General features: G+C 39.1%; 1 protein-coding gene across 1 annotated transcript; it reads right to left on the bottom strand.

Moving 5' to 3' along the window:
• Nucleotides 1-376: 376 nt before the first annotated feature.
• Nucleotides 377-6,868, bottom strand: LOC124788274 (ubiquitin-like domain-containing CTD phosphatase 1). Its single transcript, XM_047255487.1, has 5 exons — nucleotides 6,636-6,868; nucleotides 6,313-6,494; nucleotides 5,727-5,915; nucleotides 1,997-2,155; nucleotides 377-1,912 (listed from the first exon to the last, which is right to left on the bottom strand). The coding sequence occupies exons 1-5, from the start codon at nucleotides 6,793-6,795 to the stop codon at nucleotides 1,589-1,591; spliced, it is 1,014 nt and encodes a 337-aa protein (XP_047111443.1). The 5' UTR covers nucleotides 6,796-6,868; the 3' UTR covers nucleotides 377-1,588.
• Nucleotides 6,869-15,329: the final 8,461 nt, after the last annotated feature.

Here is a 15,329-nt window from a genome sequence, read left to right as displayed (position 1 = left end):
CTAATCAGTTCTCCGAAGAAAAACAAACCTCGTAATTGAAAGTTTTAATTAAATGCATTAAAAGAACATCAACATTGAAGCTGAATGTCACACCCAAACATATACTTGTATTTCAAGGTTTCCCCAGCACCTCAAAGTTGGCAGAGTTACTTTCACTCTCATTAAAACTGAAATAAAAGAATTCCAGGGTAACAGTAATGAATAGGAATCACGAAATGGAAGACTGGTTTATATTTAAGTAAATTAATAAACCAGCCTACTGACATGTATTTTACCAAGGCTCTCGCTGAACTTCTCTAATGTCTAACACTTCTTCCAAACTTTTAATCATACCTGAAAGAAATAATATGCATTTTTGTTACTTTTTTGAATTTATTTCACCTCTTCACATTCATTCAGTATCTTTACAAAATAAACTTAGAAAATCTGGACAGCTGTAAAATTAATCAACAATTAAAATTAAGTAACAGTAACACTGCTAACGAAACTCTTTTAACATCCTTAATTTTTAACTATAAAGCCAGGAAATATTTACTGTATTGTGAATTGGTCCCATGCCATCAGCTAAAACAATATTCTTTCCATGTCGTATTATACCTTTGTGATTTTGGATTTTTGCCATCAACTGCTTATACAAATATAGTTCTTCATTCAAGAACTTTTGGCAGTTTGAATTCTGGTGACAAGTCAAACTGAACATGACAAATGTAATAAACGCATCTGGAACAGTCTTAATATGCCTCTTGTGGAGCTTATCCTTAGAGACTTTTCCCCATGCAGTACAAATCTTTTGCAGGTAGACTAAGGACTGGATTCTTCTTTGTATAACAACCCGTCTACGTGGAAAGGCAACATATTATGAAAGCAAGGTATACACAAAGCGCTTAAAAATCTGACCCAAGAATATCTTTTCAAAAGAGGTTTGCATTATTATACAAAAATCAACCATGTAGAAGTACAACTCCCACTTCCTTTGATGTTTATTTATACTATTCATAACAAATTTATCTCTATCATCCAAAGCTAATATTTGCACATTATCCATTCAGTGTCTTAAAGTGTCCTGCCCTAGAAATTTTTTTTTTTTAATTATATTTGCACGGAATGAGATACACAAATTCCAATTCAGAGAAACAAGCACAAAAAGAAATTAAAGTTCACTTACAAACACCATTCAAGATTACTTAGGCACAAATGTTTTGTCGGGAAGTTAAAAAGGCAGAAGCATTTTTACAATTCATTTCTTGCCAAGGTTCAAATTGTGACAGTCTACATCCAGCTTAAATAAACTGATCATCATAATAACACACACTGAAAACTGCCTCAGAAAATAAATTAAAGTGCAAGTATGGCTAGGGTTTTTTCTTCCACAAAACTGACAGCATGTATGAAAAACCAGTGACTGAGTGTACTCTGTTTTCATATACATCTGGCATTTGCACTAAAATTACAATATTCCATCACAGAAACAACTTAAAATCTATGCAGTTACTAAGAATTGTTGTCCAGTTCTACTTTTCTTCGCACAATATTCCAATGGTCATTGTTGAATTGTGCCTCTCAAAATCTACACCACTAACAGACACTGCTAGCTGGTATCAGCACTGTCTCCACTTCCCAAGGATTCATCTTTTTTAGCTGTTACGCCTTTGTGTTTCCTACGTTTATATTTTTCCCAGTGTTTATGTTCCAAACTTGATAAATCTTCCTCGTGTGCTATGTCTTGCAGGTATTTTGCAAGCCGGAGGAGTTCTCGATCCTTATCTCTATTCAAATGAGCTTGCTTGAACGGCCGTATTTTTAATCCATTATGAGGATTCATTAAAAAATTTCGTCGTATATCATCAAACATTATAGTATTTTTAGAAGAGTACTGATCAAACTTTCCCCAAATAACACCAAGTGGTTTCACCTAGAATCACAAAAAATTGCACCAAATAAAATTATCAATTCAATGACAAGAAAAGGATACAGTTACACAAGATAGTTCACTTACCTGCACAACTCCATATTTTGGAGTGTGTACTGATATCATTGCTAAACTATCTAAATAGAAAGCAATTTTGTAATCAGGGTGAGTTGACACACCAAGAAGCTTCATTTTTTCTTCTATCCACTTCATACTTGTTGCTGACCATATAACAATATCATAGTCCTGTAATTAAATTTGAATAATTAGCTACTTTTCAGTCCAAATTCAAAGCAAAGCTGTTTATATCTATGCACTGCGGCAGCAGAAAGTATTTTTGTAACCATTTCAAAACTAACACCTTTTCCATAGTTCCCGCTACCTAACAATTACAAACAGCACAGAAACAATTCAGGTCAGTGGAAAAATGCTCCTCTTGGAGCACAAAAGGCAAATATACTCTTGTTTAAAAGACTGGCTGAACAGTGGGATATAAACTGCCTAAGTCTACTTTCCTCAGCAACTTTAAAAATTTTACAAAAAATTGTGGCATGCAAACATATTTGTGCTCTTTTCGACATGCAACTCACCTCTCACTCCCACAAGCTCTGCTACCTGTAACTCGTTCACACCCATCCACTCCCACTTGCCCTCTCTCACTCATTCAGCCTAGCTCATTGTCTTTGTGTCACTCTTGTCACTGTCTCCTGTCTCACAGACACTGTCAGTCTCCTTTATCCTGTCCTACTAGTACTACTGTCTCCTCTCAATGTCACTGTCTCCCTCTTGCTCTCTCGTACTGCTACTATCTCATTTATTCACTCCCACAACTGCTGTCTCTTCTCACAGCCACATCTATCTCTTCATCATCGTCCCTGTCATAGACTCTTGTCCCTCATTATCACTGGCTCTCACTCTATTCCACTTTCTCCTCTTTCTTCCTCTCCAAACAGCACTGTCTCCTTCACTCTTTTCCTAGCACTTCAACTATGTTTCACTGCCACTGTGTCCCTATCTTACTCTCACACTACCATTGCCTCCTCCTCACTTTCTATACCACAACCGCCTTCTACTATCTTCCAGGATTTAGTTACTTTTCCATCTCTTTCCCACTGGCACTGTCTCCTTCTCTGTCAACATAGAGGATTTGTGTGTGTGTGTGTGTGTGTTTTACCTCACCAAAATTTTTGAAGTTGCTAAGGAAGGAAGAATGACACTTATAAGAGGATATATTCTGAGTACTTTAAACAGGAGTGTATTCACCTTTTTCATGCTTTGATAGGAGCATTTTTCCATGGCTTCCCATTTTTTCCCTGCATTTCACTCACAAGGAAAAAGACAATATGGGCTAGTAAAATTTTTAAAGTTTTTTGGCGACTCTGAAATACCACAAAACTAATTTTACACCTCACACTGGATTTTACATGGGGTTCCCATAAACCTTCTGATAGAGAAACTTTACAGTACATTTCTACATGGTACATCATTTTTACCAACTATGTTTTTGCCTCACACTGGACTTTATGTGGATAACATGGGTAACTTTGAACTTCTGTACCTCGGAAATGGATAAAGATATCAAGATAATTTTCAATGTTTTTCCCAAGTTGGGGATCTTAGGAATATATTGTAAAAATTTCAGTCATTTGCTGTTCATAACTGTCTTGGAGTCTGTGGCTTGGTGTTTGTGCGAAAACATGGTTAAGAAAACAACTTTTTTGGGGTTTTTCTAAGGAAATGTCCATGAACTTCTTGTGCTTCCATAAGCCCCTTAAGGCCCACATTAAACCACGTCAAATGCAAAGAAGAATCAAACAATTTGTTTTATCTGCCTAAGCAGGAGGAAATGTGTAATATTCATACTCTGACCTTGTACTGTAGGACTGGGACACTACAGTGATCTTTCTGTTGGGAATATAGTTATAGTTCTAATGATTAAATGTAATAACCATTTGTTAGTGGCTGTGATGGGTAAGGATATGGCTGTGTTTTTACAGTAATGTGGTCTAGTAGAGGAGTGTGTTGTGAATTGGTGACCACGCCTGTCTTTCAAACTGGGAACATGAAATTGTGGAGGTGGCATTGGGATAATGTTTGGAGGTCTACTAGGAGGAGTTTCTGGTTCGAGCAATCTAGTCAGGCCATGTAGGACATTGTTCTGCTAGCATACCATTGTTAATTTTTTGTGTCCATGCGATAAGTGTGCCTTGAATTGGTTTTATTATTATTATCCCCCCCCTCCTCCCCTGGTGGTGTATATTAAATTTATTAAGTACAGGGGGTTTGATGAATCATAGTTGTGGAAGGCTAAGCATGGGAGGCATGATCATCCTGAGGAAACATGGGTATGAGGGGACTGTTGATTCCAGGGGTGGGTATCCTGATGTGGTTTTTAGGGTGATGTTTGGAGGTGTACTAAACAGTTTTCATCGAGTTAACAGAAGAGTGTATTGAAGAGGAGTCATATAGTTTCTGACTTTCTTTCTTCATACAGGGATTTTGAGTATCAGGGGTTTTCAGCATTTAATGGCATATAATAACGTACAGTTTAAAAATCATTCAGTGGGGGCTTGTACAATACTGGGTTATTGGGCAGCTGTGAAGTCTGTTATAGGAAGGTGGAAGTTTTTTTTCTTTTCCTTTCTTTTCTTTTGGGGGGGGGGGGGATTTCTGGATTTCTTGGGAAAGGATATCAGTTGCGATGGGTGGTGTTTAGGGAATATGGTTAGACAGGTGAGTGTTTTAGAAATGGTTATTTTGGTGTGTGTGTGTGTGTGTGTGTGTGTGTGTGTGTGTGTGTGTGTGTGTGTGAGAGAGAGAGAGAGAGAGAAAGAGAGAGAGAGAGAGAGAGAGAGAGAGAGATATTCATGTTTATTAGTTTACATTAGTAGGTATTATCATCATTGAGTGTGGTCTGATGTTTTAGGTGTGTGGGGTTGGTGGTATCATGGATTTTGACTGGGATATATAGGTCAAGTGAAATTCCAATTACAGGATGTTACGAGCTATATGTGGGTTCATTGTAATGCAGATATATAGGTCGAATGAAATATCGTGGTACTGGGTTTCCAATTTGTTTCTCGTACAGCTGTCTTCATTTGAGCTATATGGGTAAAGTGAAATTTGTGGTTCTGATTCTCGAACTGTGTGTTGTTTTCTGGTATCACTGGTTTCATTTGAGCTACATACGTCAAGTGAAACTGACAGTACCTGGTTCCTGAGTTGTGTGTGGGTTCCTGGTACTGTGAGCTTCAAATGTTTTTTTTGGTTGAGTTGATTGTTTAGGATTTCATGTGCTTTAATTTTTGGTTAATATTTGTTTTGGAATGTTGTGATTCTAACTGCTGCTTATGTATTTTGTACCCACATTAGTTTAATTCTGATGCTCAATATAAATATTCCATTTGTTATTTACATTTGTTTGCCTGTGCAATGAGTGACATCATGGTTGCCATATTGTACACAGTTGAAATCACAACTGTCAGTAATTCCCTGATTGCTCAAAATGAGAACATCTCATTACGAGTGCGACATTTATGCTGGCAGAAATTGACCGCTGATTTTATATGTCAAGTACAGGGTGAACCAGGACATGAGTAGTAGACAGACAAACAACTTTTAGATGTAATGTGACTGTAACTTTGATGGACGCTAAGTTGTACAAATGAAAAGTTCTCTCTCTTCAATGAATTTTAACACTATGATTTCAGACAGACAGGCAACACGTAACTACAACAAACTCCAACGCATCATTAATACATTTACTTTCCACACAAGTTTTAAGGTAATTGAGCTTCAAACTATTTTGACTACTCACTTGATACGCTGATGTTAGGAATTCATGCAAAAATGGCCTCATCAATTCATATCCAGTTTCTGCAGTTGACCGGTGATCAAACAAAGTGTAGTCAATATCTAGGACAAGTAGCTTTTTCCCAGCCCTTGGTGAGTTGAGAATATTAACTTTGTATTCACGGATACGTCTGTCAATTTTGGCTAGGTACACCTGTTAATATTTTTTACATACATAAGTACAAACCATGAATAAGTCATTCAATATAATCAAGTATGCTATGATTTTATCCTTTAAGGAGGGCAGTAATAATTCAATATTTGCAGGAAACAAAGTACAGTCAGAATTTTTATCACATAGTCCCCCGTAACTCGTTTGCTAATTATATTGTAATGCTTCACTAAGTATAATGCTTCACTAAATATTTGAACTATGCTGTGCAATATCTAAAAAATTAAACGTCTGGCACTCATCTATATAAATTAATGCAAAATATCAATAGCGGTTGTCTTCGGAATAATTCTTTTCACATAATTATCACGATACGAATAATATTTCGCTTATAACAATATAGCACAAAATTACGTAACTATATTTGTTAACTACATACCTCTTTATTCTCAATGGCTACTTCTTCCTCTTCAATGTCAAGATCGTTAATGACTTCTGGTATGTCTTCAGGAGGAACACTAGCATCGGCAATATCTTCTTCAAGCGAACCCATCATCATTACTTTAAAACCTGGTTTCAGCTTCAGTGTCCCTATTTGGCAATCATCGCCAGGAATTTTTCCTGGAGAAATCCAATGTTAGGCGAGTTCACATACATATATACATTCTCTTCACCCAAAGTACCACAACCAGTACAGTGAATCTCTATACAAGAAAATGAAAACTTATACAAGCTCATGGAAACACACAAAACAGTTCCTACCTTTTAATTTCAAATTAAGGAGTTTCTGCCTTTCGGGGCGAACTCCCGTTTCCTTTTGTATTGCATTCTTTAAAGTCTGAACAGTGTCACTCTCCGAAAGATTATTGATACTGTACTCCTTCCCACTCCATTTCACAACAATAGTAACTTCGTTTTCCATGACGTTTCCCTATTCAGCAAAACAAATTTAAAATGCCGCCCTCCATCTATAACACATACGTACACATCAAAGTGCCCGACATTGAATACAAAGATCTTATTCGTGGTATCAAAGACAATCCAAAAATTTTAATCGATCATATACTAGATTGATAAATAAAACCCGCATAATTTCTGAACTAATCACTTTAATTTTACTTAAGCCTCATATGACAGCATTCTGTAATGTGCAAATAATCAAGAACATAACTTTGCTTTGCCCATTAATAAAAATTATCGTTAGTAATTCTTCAATTCCGACACCATATTCTAACTTGTCATACCCTTACTTTCATCGATCGGTACTAAGCTAAACGAACAGACGTGAAGTGACGGACAATTTGGATACATCCTGATATGACATGACGTGACTGCGAGTGTGATTTGGCCTTAAGTACTACTGCGAGTTTATTCTGGTTTTAAACTTAATGAGGTACCTTGAACAGACGGGCTTTCTCTGTGCCAATGAACAAGGATTCCGAAAACACCGATCAAGCGAAACTTAACTCCCGTTTTTCGCATGTGACATCTTGAAAGTCGTGGGTCAGACAATCCGGTAGAAGAAGTATTTCTTCACTTTCGAAAAGCATTTGACTCACAACACCTACACTTACTATCGGAAGTCCGATCTAAAGGTGTATCAAGCGAAATCAGTGACTGTATTAAATATTTCTTGGTAGGGAGGGTGCAGCAAATTGTCGTGGGTGGCGAGTCATGGACATATGTGGAAGCAACTTCATGTGTGCCCCAACGAACTGTGTTGGAACCTTTTCTCTATATTAATGACCTTGCAGACAATATTAATAGCAGCCACAGACATTTCACAGATGATGAAGTTATCCACACTAATGTACTGGCTGCAAAAAGCTGCACAAATATTCAGTCATATCATGACAAGAGTTAAAAATAGTGCAAATGTCGGCATTTTGCTTTAAATGTTGAGAAATATAAATCTGTGTACTTCACAAAATTCCAAAACGTAGTATCATATGACTACAATATCAACTCATACAAATATCTAGGCAGGGATGTCAAATGGAACAATCAAATCGGCTCCATCGCAAAAAAGCAGTCTTCAGTTACTTGGTAGGATACTAGCAAAATGCAGTCAGCATACAAAGGAGACTGTTTACAAAACATTCATGCAAGCCAGCTAAAATGTTGCCCAAGTATGTGGGACTGGCACCGTTGAGCGTTTACAACAAAGAGTCAGAGGTTTGTTTAACCCATGGTTGTGCATCGCGGAGCTGTAGAAAAACTGAACTGGCAGACTCTTGAAGACAGTGTGAAAGTGTACTTACAAAGTTTCAAGAACCAGATGCAGAATGTGGGAATATCCTACAATCCCCATGTATAGCTCCTTAGGGATGCATTTGAGCAATCATTCTTTCCACTTTCAAAATGTAGATGGAATGGGAAAAGCCCAATAATTTGTGCGATGAAAAGTACACTCTGCCAGGGTAGATTTAGGTGCAGAAATTACTGGTTTTGGCTGATAAAAGTAAAGACAAGGAAGAAGTGCAGCGAAAGGCTCCACAGGTATACAAAGCAATGATCATCATAAGGCGACAGAAGGAATAGGCTCTTGTTAAATGGTCAGGATTCCCTTCATGGTATAGCAGTTGGGCAGATGACGCTGATTTGCTATATAACAAGGCGCGAAAATCTCAATCAGCACTTTAGCATAACGTGCATGATAGAAAACACATCACCAGAGGTAGTGGTAACCTTGATAATCTGCGAATTGCACTTCATAGCCCCACAAATAACTATTATGGACCTAGCACTAAGCTTGACAAATGACTCACATGTAGTGATATGGAGATCTGTCTTTTAGAGATTTCACAATATCGCATATGTGGTAAATAAGGAACTCCCAAGACGTCACACTGCATACAGAATATTAGCCGACTGAGCCAAGGAAATACACTCAAGAAGAGATATTATTACTGGCCAGCTTATCACCACACTTTAAAGTAGATAAAGCAAAGCACGAAAGTTAATTTGATATGGGGTTAAATTTTAGTTATGTTATGAATGCCGCTCATCCTCTGCTGAAGAGTAAGAAGAAGGGCAAGTCAAGGGTGTTCTAAAAACGTATTCAGTTATCACTGGCTTCAACTAAAAGATCCTCAAAAGGACAGCTGATTTAAACGTCCAGAGTTCTACCACTGCCAAGCTCATCAGGGAGATTCCTTCCGTTCTTAATTCCAGTCCTGGCCGGGTTATCAATTGTTGGTTCCATGGCTGGCAGTGCGGCAGCTATCGGCAGAACAGTGAAAAACTGCAAACTGCCAGACAGACCACTTACAAGTATCGATCTACTTAAATTCGTCAAAATGTTCACTATCCCAAAATTTTGTGGAATATTGATGTGGAATATACTATCTTAGAATATGTGAAAATCTAATGACGTTCATATTCCAACTAGCTCTGTAGATGAGGAAGAGGTTGAGGAAATGTATGAAGAGATAAAAGGAATTATTCAGATACTTATGGGAAACGAAAACTCAATAGTCATGGGGGACTGGAATTCGATAGTAGGAAGAAAAGGAAAAGTAGTAGGTGAGTATGGACTGGGGGGAAGGAATGAAAGAGGAAGCCAACTGGTAGAATTTTGGACAGTGCATAATTTGATCATAGCTAACACTTGCTTTAAGAATCATGAAAGAAGGTTGTATACAAGGAAGAGACCTGGAGACAGCAGAAGGTTTCAGGTCGATTATATAATGATAACACGGAGATTTCAAAACCAGATTTTAAATTTTAAGATGTTTCCAGGGGTAGATGTGGACTCTGACCAAAATTTATTGATTATGAACTGCAGGTTAAAACTGAAGAAACTGAAAAAGGCAGGAATTTAAGGAGATGGGGCCTGGATGCACTGAGAGAACCGGAGGTTGTAGAGAGTTTCAGAGGGATCATTAGGGAACGATTCACAAGAACAGGGGAAAGGAATACATAGAAGAAGAATGGGTAGCTTTGAGAGATGAAATAATGAAGGCAGCAGATCAAGTACGTAAAAAGACAAGGGCTTGTAGAAAACCCTGGGTAACACAACATATATTTAACATGAATCCTTTACAGAAGAATGGAAAACCTGGTAGAAGCCGACCTCAGAGAAGATCAGTTTCAGTTCCAGAGAAATGTAGGAATATGCAAACCAATACTGACCCTACGACCTCTCATAGAAGATAGATTAAGGAAATACAAACCTGAATTTATAGCATTTGTAGACTCGGAAAAAGCTTTTGACAATGTTGACTGGAATATTCTCTTTCAAATTCTGAAGGTGGCAGGGGTAAAATACTGGGAGCGAAAGGCTATTTACAATTTGTACAGAAACCAGATGGCAGTTATAAGAGTCGAGGGGCATGAAAGGGAAGCAGTGGTTGAGAAGAGAGTGAGACAGCATTGTAGCCTATCCCCAATGTTATTCAATCTGTATATTGAGGAAGCAGTAAAGGAAACAATAGGAAAATTTGGAGTAGGAATTAAAGTTCAGGGAGGGAGAAGAAATAAAAACTCTGATATTTGCTGATGGTACTGTAATTTTGTGAGAGACAACAAAGAGCAGTCAAAGTGAATGGACAGTGCCTTGAAAGGAGGATATAAGATAAACATCAGCAAAATCAAAACGAGCATAATGGTATGTAGTCGAATTAAATCAGGTAATGCTGAGGGAATTAGATTAGGAAATGAGACATTTCAAGTAGTAGATAAGTCTTGCTATTTGGGAAGCAAAATAACTGAAGATGGTCGAAGTAGAGAGGATACAAAATGTGGACTAGCAATGGCAAGAAAAGTGTTTTTGAAGAAGAGAAATTTGTCAACATCGAGTATAGATTTAAGTGTCACAAAGTCCTTTCTGATAGTATTTGTGCAGAGTTTAGCCATGTATCAGAGTGAAACATGGATGATAAATAGTTTAGGCAAGAAGAGAACAGAAGCTTTGAAACATGGTGCTACAGAATAGTGCAAAGATTAGATGGGTAGAGCGCTTAACTAATGAGGAGGTACTGAATAGAACTGGAGAGAAGAGACTTTGTGGCACAACCTGACTAGAAGAAGGAATCAGTTGGTTGGACACATTCTCAGGCATCAAAGATCACCAATTTAGTACTGGAGGGAAGTGTGGGGAGTAAAAATCGTAGAGGGAGACCAAGAGATGATTGCATTACGAAGATTCAGAAGGATGTAGGATGCAGTAGTTACTCAGAGGTGAAGAGGCTTGCACAGGATAGAGTAGCATGGAGAGCTGCATCAAACCAGTCTTTTGACTGAAGACCACAACAAAAACTGGTGGGTGTGTAATTCTAAATTTAAATGTCGTGGGAGGGCCTGAAACTCATTGGGTTGCATATGTTAGAAAAAGAACTCAAAATAGTGTTTATTATTTCGACTCATTAGGTGATTTGCAGCCCCCAGAATAATTACGCCGTTACTTTGCCGGTAACCATACATTTTACGATTTTCAGCGCTACCAAACTTTCAATACGTATCTCTATGGACAACTACGTCTCATGTTCACTCTTACAGCTACAGGGAAGATATAAAAACGGTAATCACTTACGTTTGTTCGTCAGTTGATCTTGAGAAGCGATGTTATACACTTTGCCTTTAAATGTCTGATCGCCAGTACTAAGCGCAAATTACATCCTACAAACAAACAAACCAAAGTATGTTGCAATAGTGTGCTCATAGGTTTAGAAACGTACAACACAATTCCAAATATCACTGTATCAAACTGCAACCTACATCTGGGCAGTAGTGAAGCTGGCAAGTACACTAGTGTCAAAAACTATAGCAACAAACTGCTAGTTCTCCGTCCTGTGTCTAATTCACGATATAATCATACAAATTGTCAATAGATGTTGTTAAGATCGTGTTCTGCACGGAAGATGGCATTCCAATCAATGGACAACCACGCCAACAATGAAATAAGGGCACCTATCAAGCGGTAGACCCACATCCACAGTCGCTGTGTACACAGTCGGAGATGGTGCAGTAGGGTACGGAGGATGGTATTCTCTGCTTTGGAGGGCCATAGGAAGAATAAAAGCAGGACAGTCGCAAACCGATGTGGTCCAACGGCTTAATGTAAATCATTCTGTTGCTTCTCGGATGAGGCGAGAAGCCAAAACTGTATCCTGGAGATCAAGGCAGAGCTGAGCATGTGTGACATCAGAAAGAGAGGATTGTTATTTGGCTGTAAGGACACGACAGTACCGCCTTATTACTACACTGCAACTGGCATCTGACCTCACAGCATCCCCTGGACGTATTGCATCGAAGCAAACGATGTACACAAGGCTTCAGCAGACTGGCCTTTATTGTTGGAGACCTGCTGTCTGCTTACCTCTGCCATGTCTTTGCAGAAGGGAACGTCTAGAGGGGAACAGTCAACATGCCACCTGGACAGTTGAACAGTGGGCCAATGTTCTTTTCACAGATGAGTCCTGTTTTGGTCTGGAGAGTAATTGTGGACGGATTCGCATCTGGAGGGCGCGTGGAACACGATTTCGGGCCGAAACATTGTGGAAACAGAATGTCTGGTACCGTGTGGAGATCCTGGGGTGTCGTGTGCGCTTGTTGCGAGGTGCTGTGGGCCCTGACTTCGCACTGATGGACGATAATGCTTTCGACTTCATAGAGCATAGGTGGTTAATGTTTCTTTGGAAATGGAAAGTATTGCACGCATGGCGTTTCATGCTCACTCTGCCTATTTGAATCCCATAGAGCATGTCTGGGATGCACTAGGGAGACCATCACCAACTCTCCAAGACTTGTGAGCATCTCTGTAGGAAAAATGGGCGTTATTGCCTCAACATGAGATTGATGACATCATTCACAGCATGTCCCATCGTTGTCACGCCTGTATTGGTTCCAGAGATGGTCACACCCATACTGAGCACATTAACGAGTTGCCAGACTACGCGTGCAAATCTGTTAAGCTGGAAAAAAATGAAAAACGTCTTTTTCTGCCATTATGTATGTTGCAGTTGATTTTGTTCTGTATTCTTCATATTGTTTCTCTTCACTATCACCTGTTTATACTGTTTTGTAGCAAAATAAACGCAAACTTGTAAGATATCCGTTTGTTACTTTAATTTTGGACACCAGTGTATATCACGATGCATACGATAGTGATGATTTAAACGACTATTTAAAGCAGGAAATACCAGGTTTCGAGCACACTTAAATAAGAAATAAGAACGACTGAGCACATGATAAACTTTACAAAGGAAAATTCAATTGGATCGTTACTACGTTTCTCTAAGGATTAAATTATGCAAAAAGATTTTTAAAAAATGTTATGTCAGCTCATTCAGTAGATATACTACCAGTTAGCACAATTCGAGTCTAGTGCAATGTTGCCACTAATTCACTTCTCAGCGACAAACTGATTCATAGCATCTACGACGCGTTCTTCCCTTGAGCAGATCTGGGATATAAAACTGTGGAGGCACTAAGTAGGGCAGTTTACCTACCAGTGACCGTTCAGACATTAGACCATCGTGGGTTGATGACTGTGGACTACAGCGAGTGTCTCGTCAATTTTCGGGGTGAAAAGATAGTGATACGCTTTCATTTGAAACGGAATGGGCGTATGTTACAAACTGGCATACAGTCAGCAGTATTTCACTTTACAACCAAAACATAACGTCTTAACGCCGAAGAGCCGCCAATTCCTTAACTTGCTAGGCTTTAAAGTGCGCAAGAACAATACCATCACTTAACATAACCACTCCAGTGGAGTATAAAGAACGAATCATTCATCAAGGACACTTCTCGCACAAACCATTTGTATCAGCAACTTTCGAGGGCAATTGTAAGATCCACATTGTGATCCAACACAATGATACTTTGACCATTTCAAGCAGGAGTTTATTGTACTTGGAAGGTGAATCCGCTGAAAAGTATGGGACTCCCATGACAGCATCTCCTCTTACAAGTAACACATTCACATTCCTGGTTCAAGTGATGTGGTGAAGAAATTGACCACAGTAGGAATATAGATATGAAACCAACCTCAAAAACATTCGTTTCATGTCAAAATCGAATTTGAATGGTTTAGAAAATGCAAGATGGTTCATGAATAAACCACCATCAGAGAATGGATACAAGAGATTTAGTGCATGTATATCTCTCAAAATGCTTATGGGGTAGTTTGAGGTTATAAAAAGGATTCTAGTTAGTGTGATGCAGGATCTTATATTAATAAGAAGTGAAACAGATGGTAACGCATGTATCCAAGGCGCCAATGGAGAAGAGACCAAGATTGGGCTCGAGAAATTAATTTGGGGGGTGCTTCATGTCTCTGTAACCTATGAAGAACGCTTGAAACTTTTAAAAATACTTGGATATTGAATTTTTATGTAAGTATTTCTTTTACTTCTGTGTGTGTGTGTGTGTGTGTGTGTGTGTGTGTGTGTGTGTGTGTGTGTAAATTTTTTGGATACTTATAGTCGTCGTCGGCTGATACTCGTATCCGAGTTTTCATTTCTCTCCTGAGATTTCCTTTGTCACGGTTCAGGCGTGGAAGTGTCGTTGATGGCTTAGCAATCCAATCCTAGCGTGGAACAGGCGGAACAGACATTACAGCTGATGGAAGGTGGAGGACGTGGCTGAGCCTGGAGGAGTTTACGTCTCTGGCGTTTGTCATTCTCCATTCTTCGACGTTCCAGCTCAAAGTTTTGAAGAGCATTTGAGGTAACTGAGCGCCAGCGACTTCGGTCTTCTGCTATTGTGGACCAGTTACTCGGATCGATGTTCAAGTTTTTCAGATTTTTCTTGTACTGATCCTTATAACGTTTGAGAGGAGCACCTCGTGGCCTTTTACCTGTGCTCACTTCGCTGTACAGCATTTGGCGTGGAAGTCTGTCATTTTTCATCCGCTGGACATGTCCGACCCATCTGAGTTGATGCCCAATGATAAGAGCTTCTATGCTATGCATTTTTGCTTTCTCTAGAACAGCCGTGTTGGATATGAAGTCATCCCATTTCAGGTTCATGATATATCTTAGCTTCTGTTGGTTGAAGCGTTCTAGTTTCTTCGGATCGCAGCGATATAACGTCCAGGTTTCGCAACCATATAGCAGGGTGGAAATGACTACAGCTTTGTACACCATCAGTTTGGTGTACAGTGTTAGGTCTTTATTCAGGAAGACACGCTTTGTAAGACGACCAAATGCTACATGTGCAGCACGTAATCTATTCTCCACATCTTTTCCAGATGAGCAGTTGGATGACAGTATGCTTCCCAGGTAGAGGAAATGGTCCACTTGTTCCAAGGGTGTATCATAGATGGATATGCTGAAGTCAGGAACGGAGGAGCCAGGAGTTGGCTGCGCCATCACCTTTGTCTTTGGAATATTGATGGAGAGACCAAATCGTTCGTACGCCCTGCTGAAAGAATCAACTGACAGCTGCAACTCTGCAGGTGAATGAGCTGGAGAGGCATTGTCATCAGCATACTGCAGTTCTGTCACACGA

Source organism: Schistocerca piceifrons, chromosome 3 (genome assembly GCF_021461385.2).
Source record: "Schistocerca piceifrons isolate TAMUIC-IGC-003096 chromosome 3, iqSchPice1.1, whole genome shotgun sequence".
NCBI classification, from domain to species: Eukaryota; Metazoa; Arthropoda; class Insecta; order Orthoptera; family Acrididae; genus Schistocerca; species Schistocerca piceifrons.
The sequence above is the reverse complement of the archived record's forward strand: the minus strand, read 5'-3'. Positions and strand labels throughout refer to the sequence as shown.

Bases quoted from the DNA above. Each gene is read 5' to 3' on its own strand.
- LOC124788274 (XM_047255487.1), bottom strand. From the start codon at position 6,795: ATGGAAAACGAAGTTACTATTGTTGTGAAATGGAGTGGGAAGGAGTAC. The intron at 6,495-6,635 runs GTAGGAACTGTT...GGATTTCTCCAG, and splicing joins CCTTAATTTGAAATTAAAAG to GAAAAATTCCTGGCGATGAT. The intron at 1,913-1,996 runs GTAAGTGAACTA...TTGTGATTCTAG, and splicing joins CAAAATATGGAGTTGTGCAG to GTGAAACCACTTGGTGTTAT.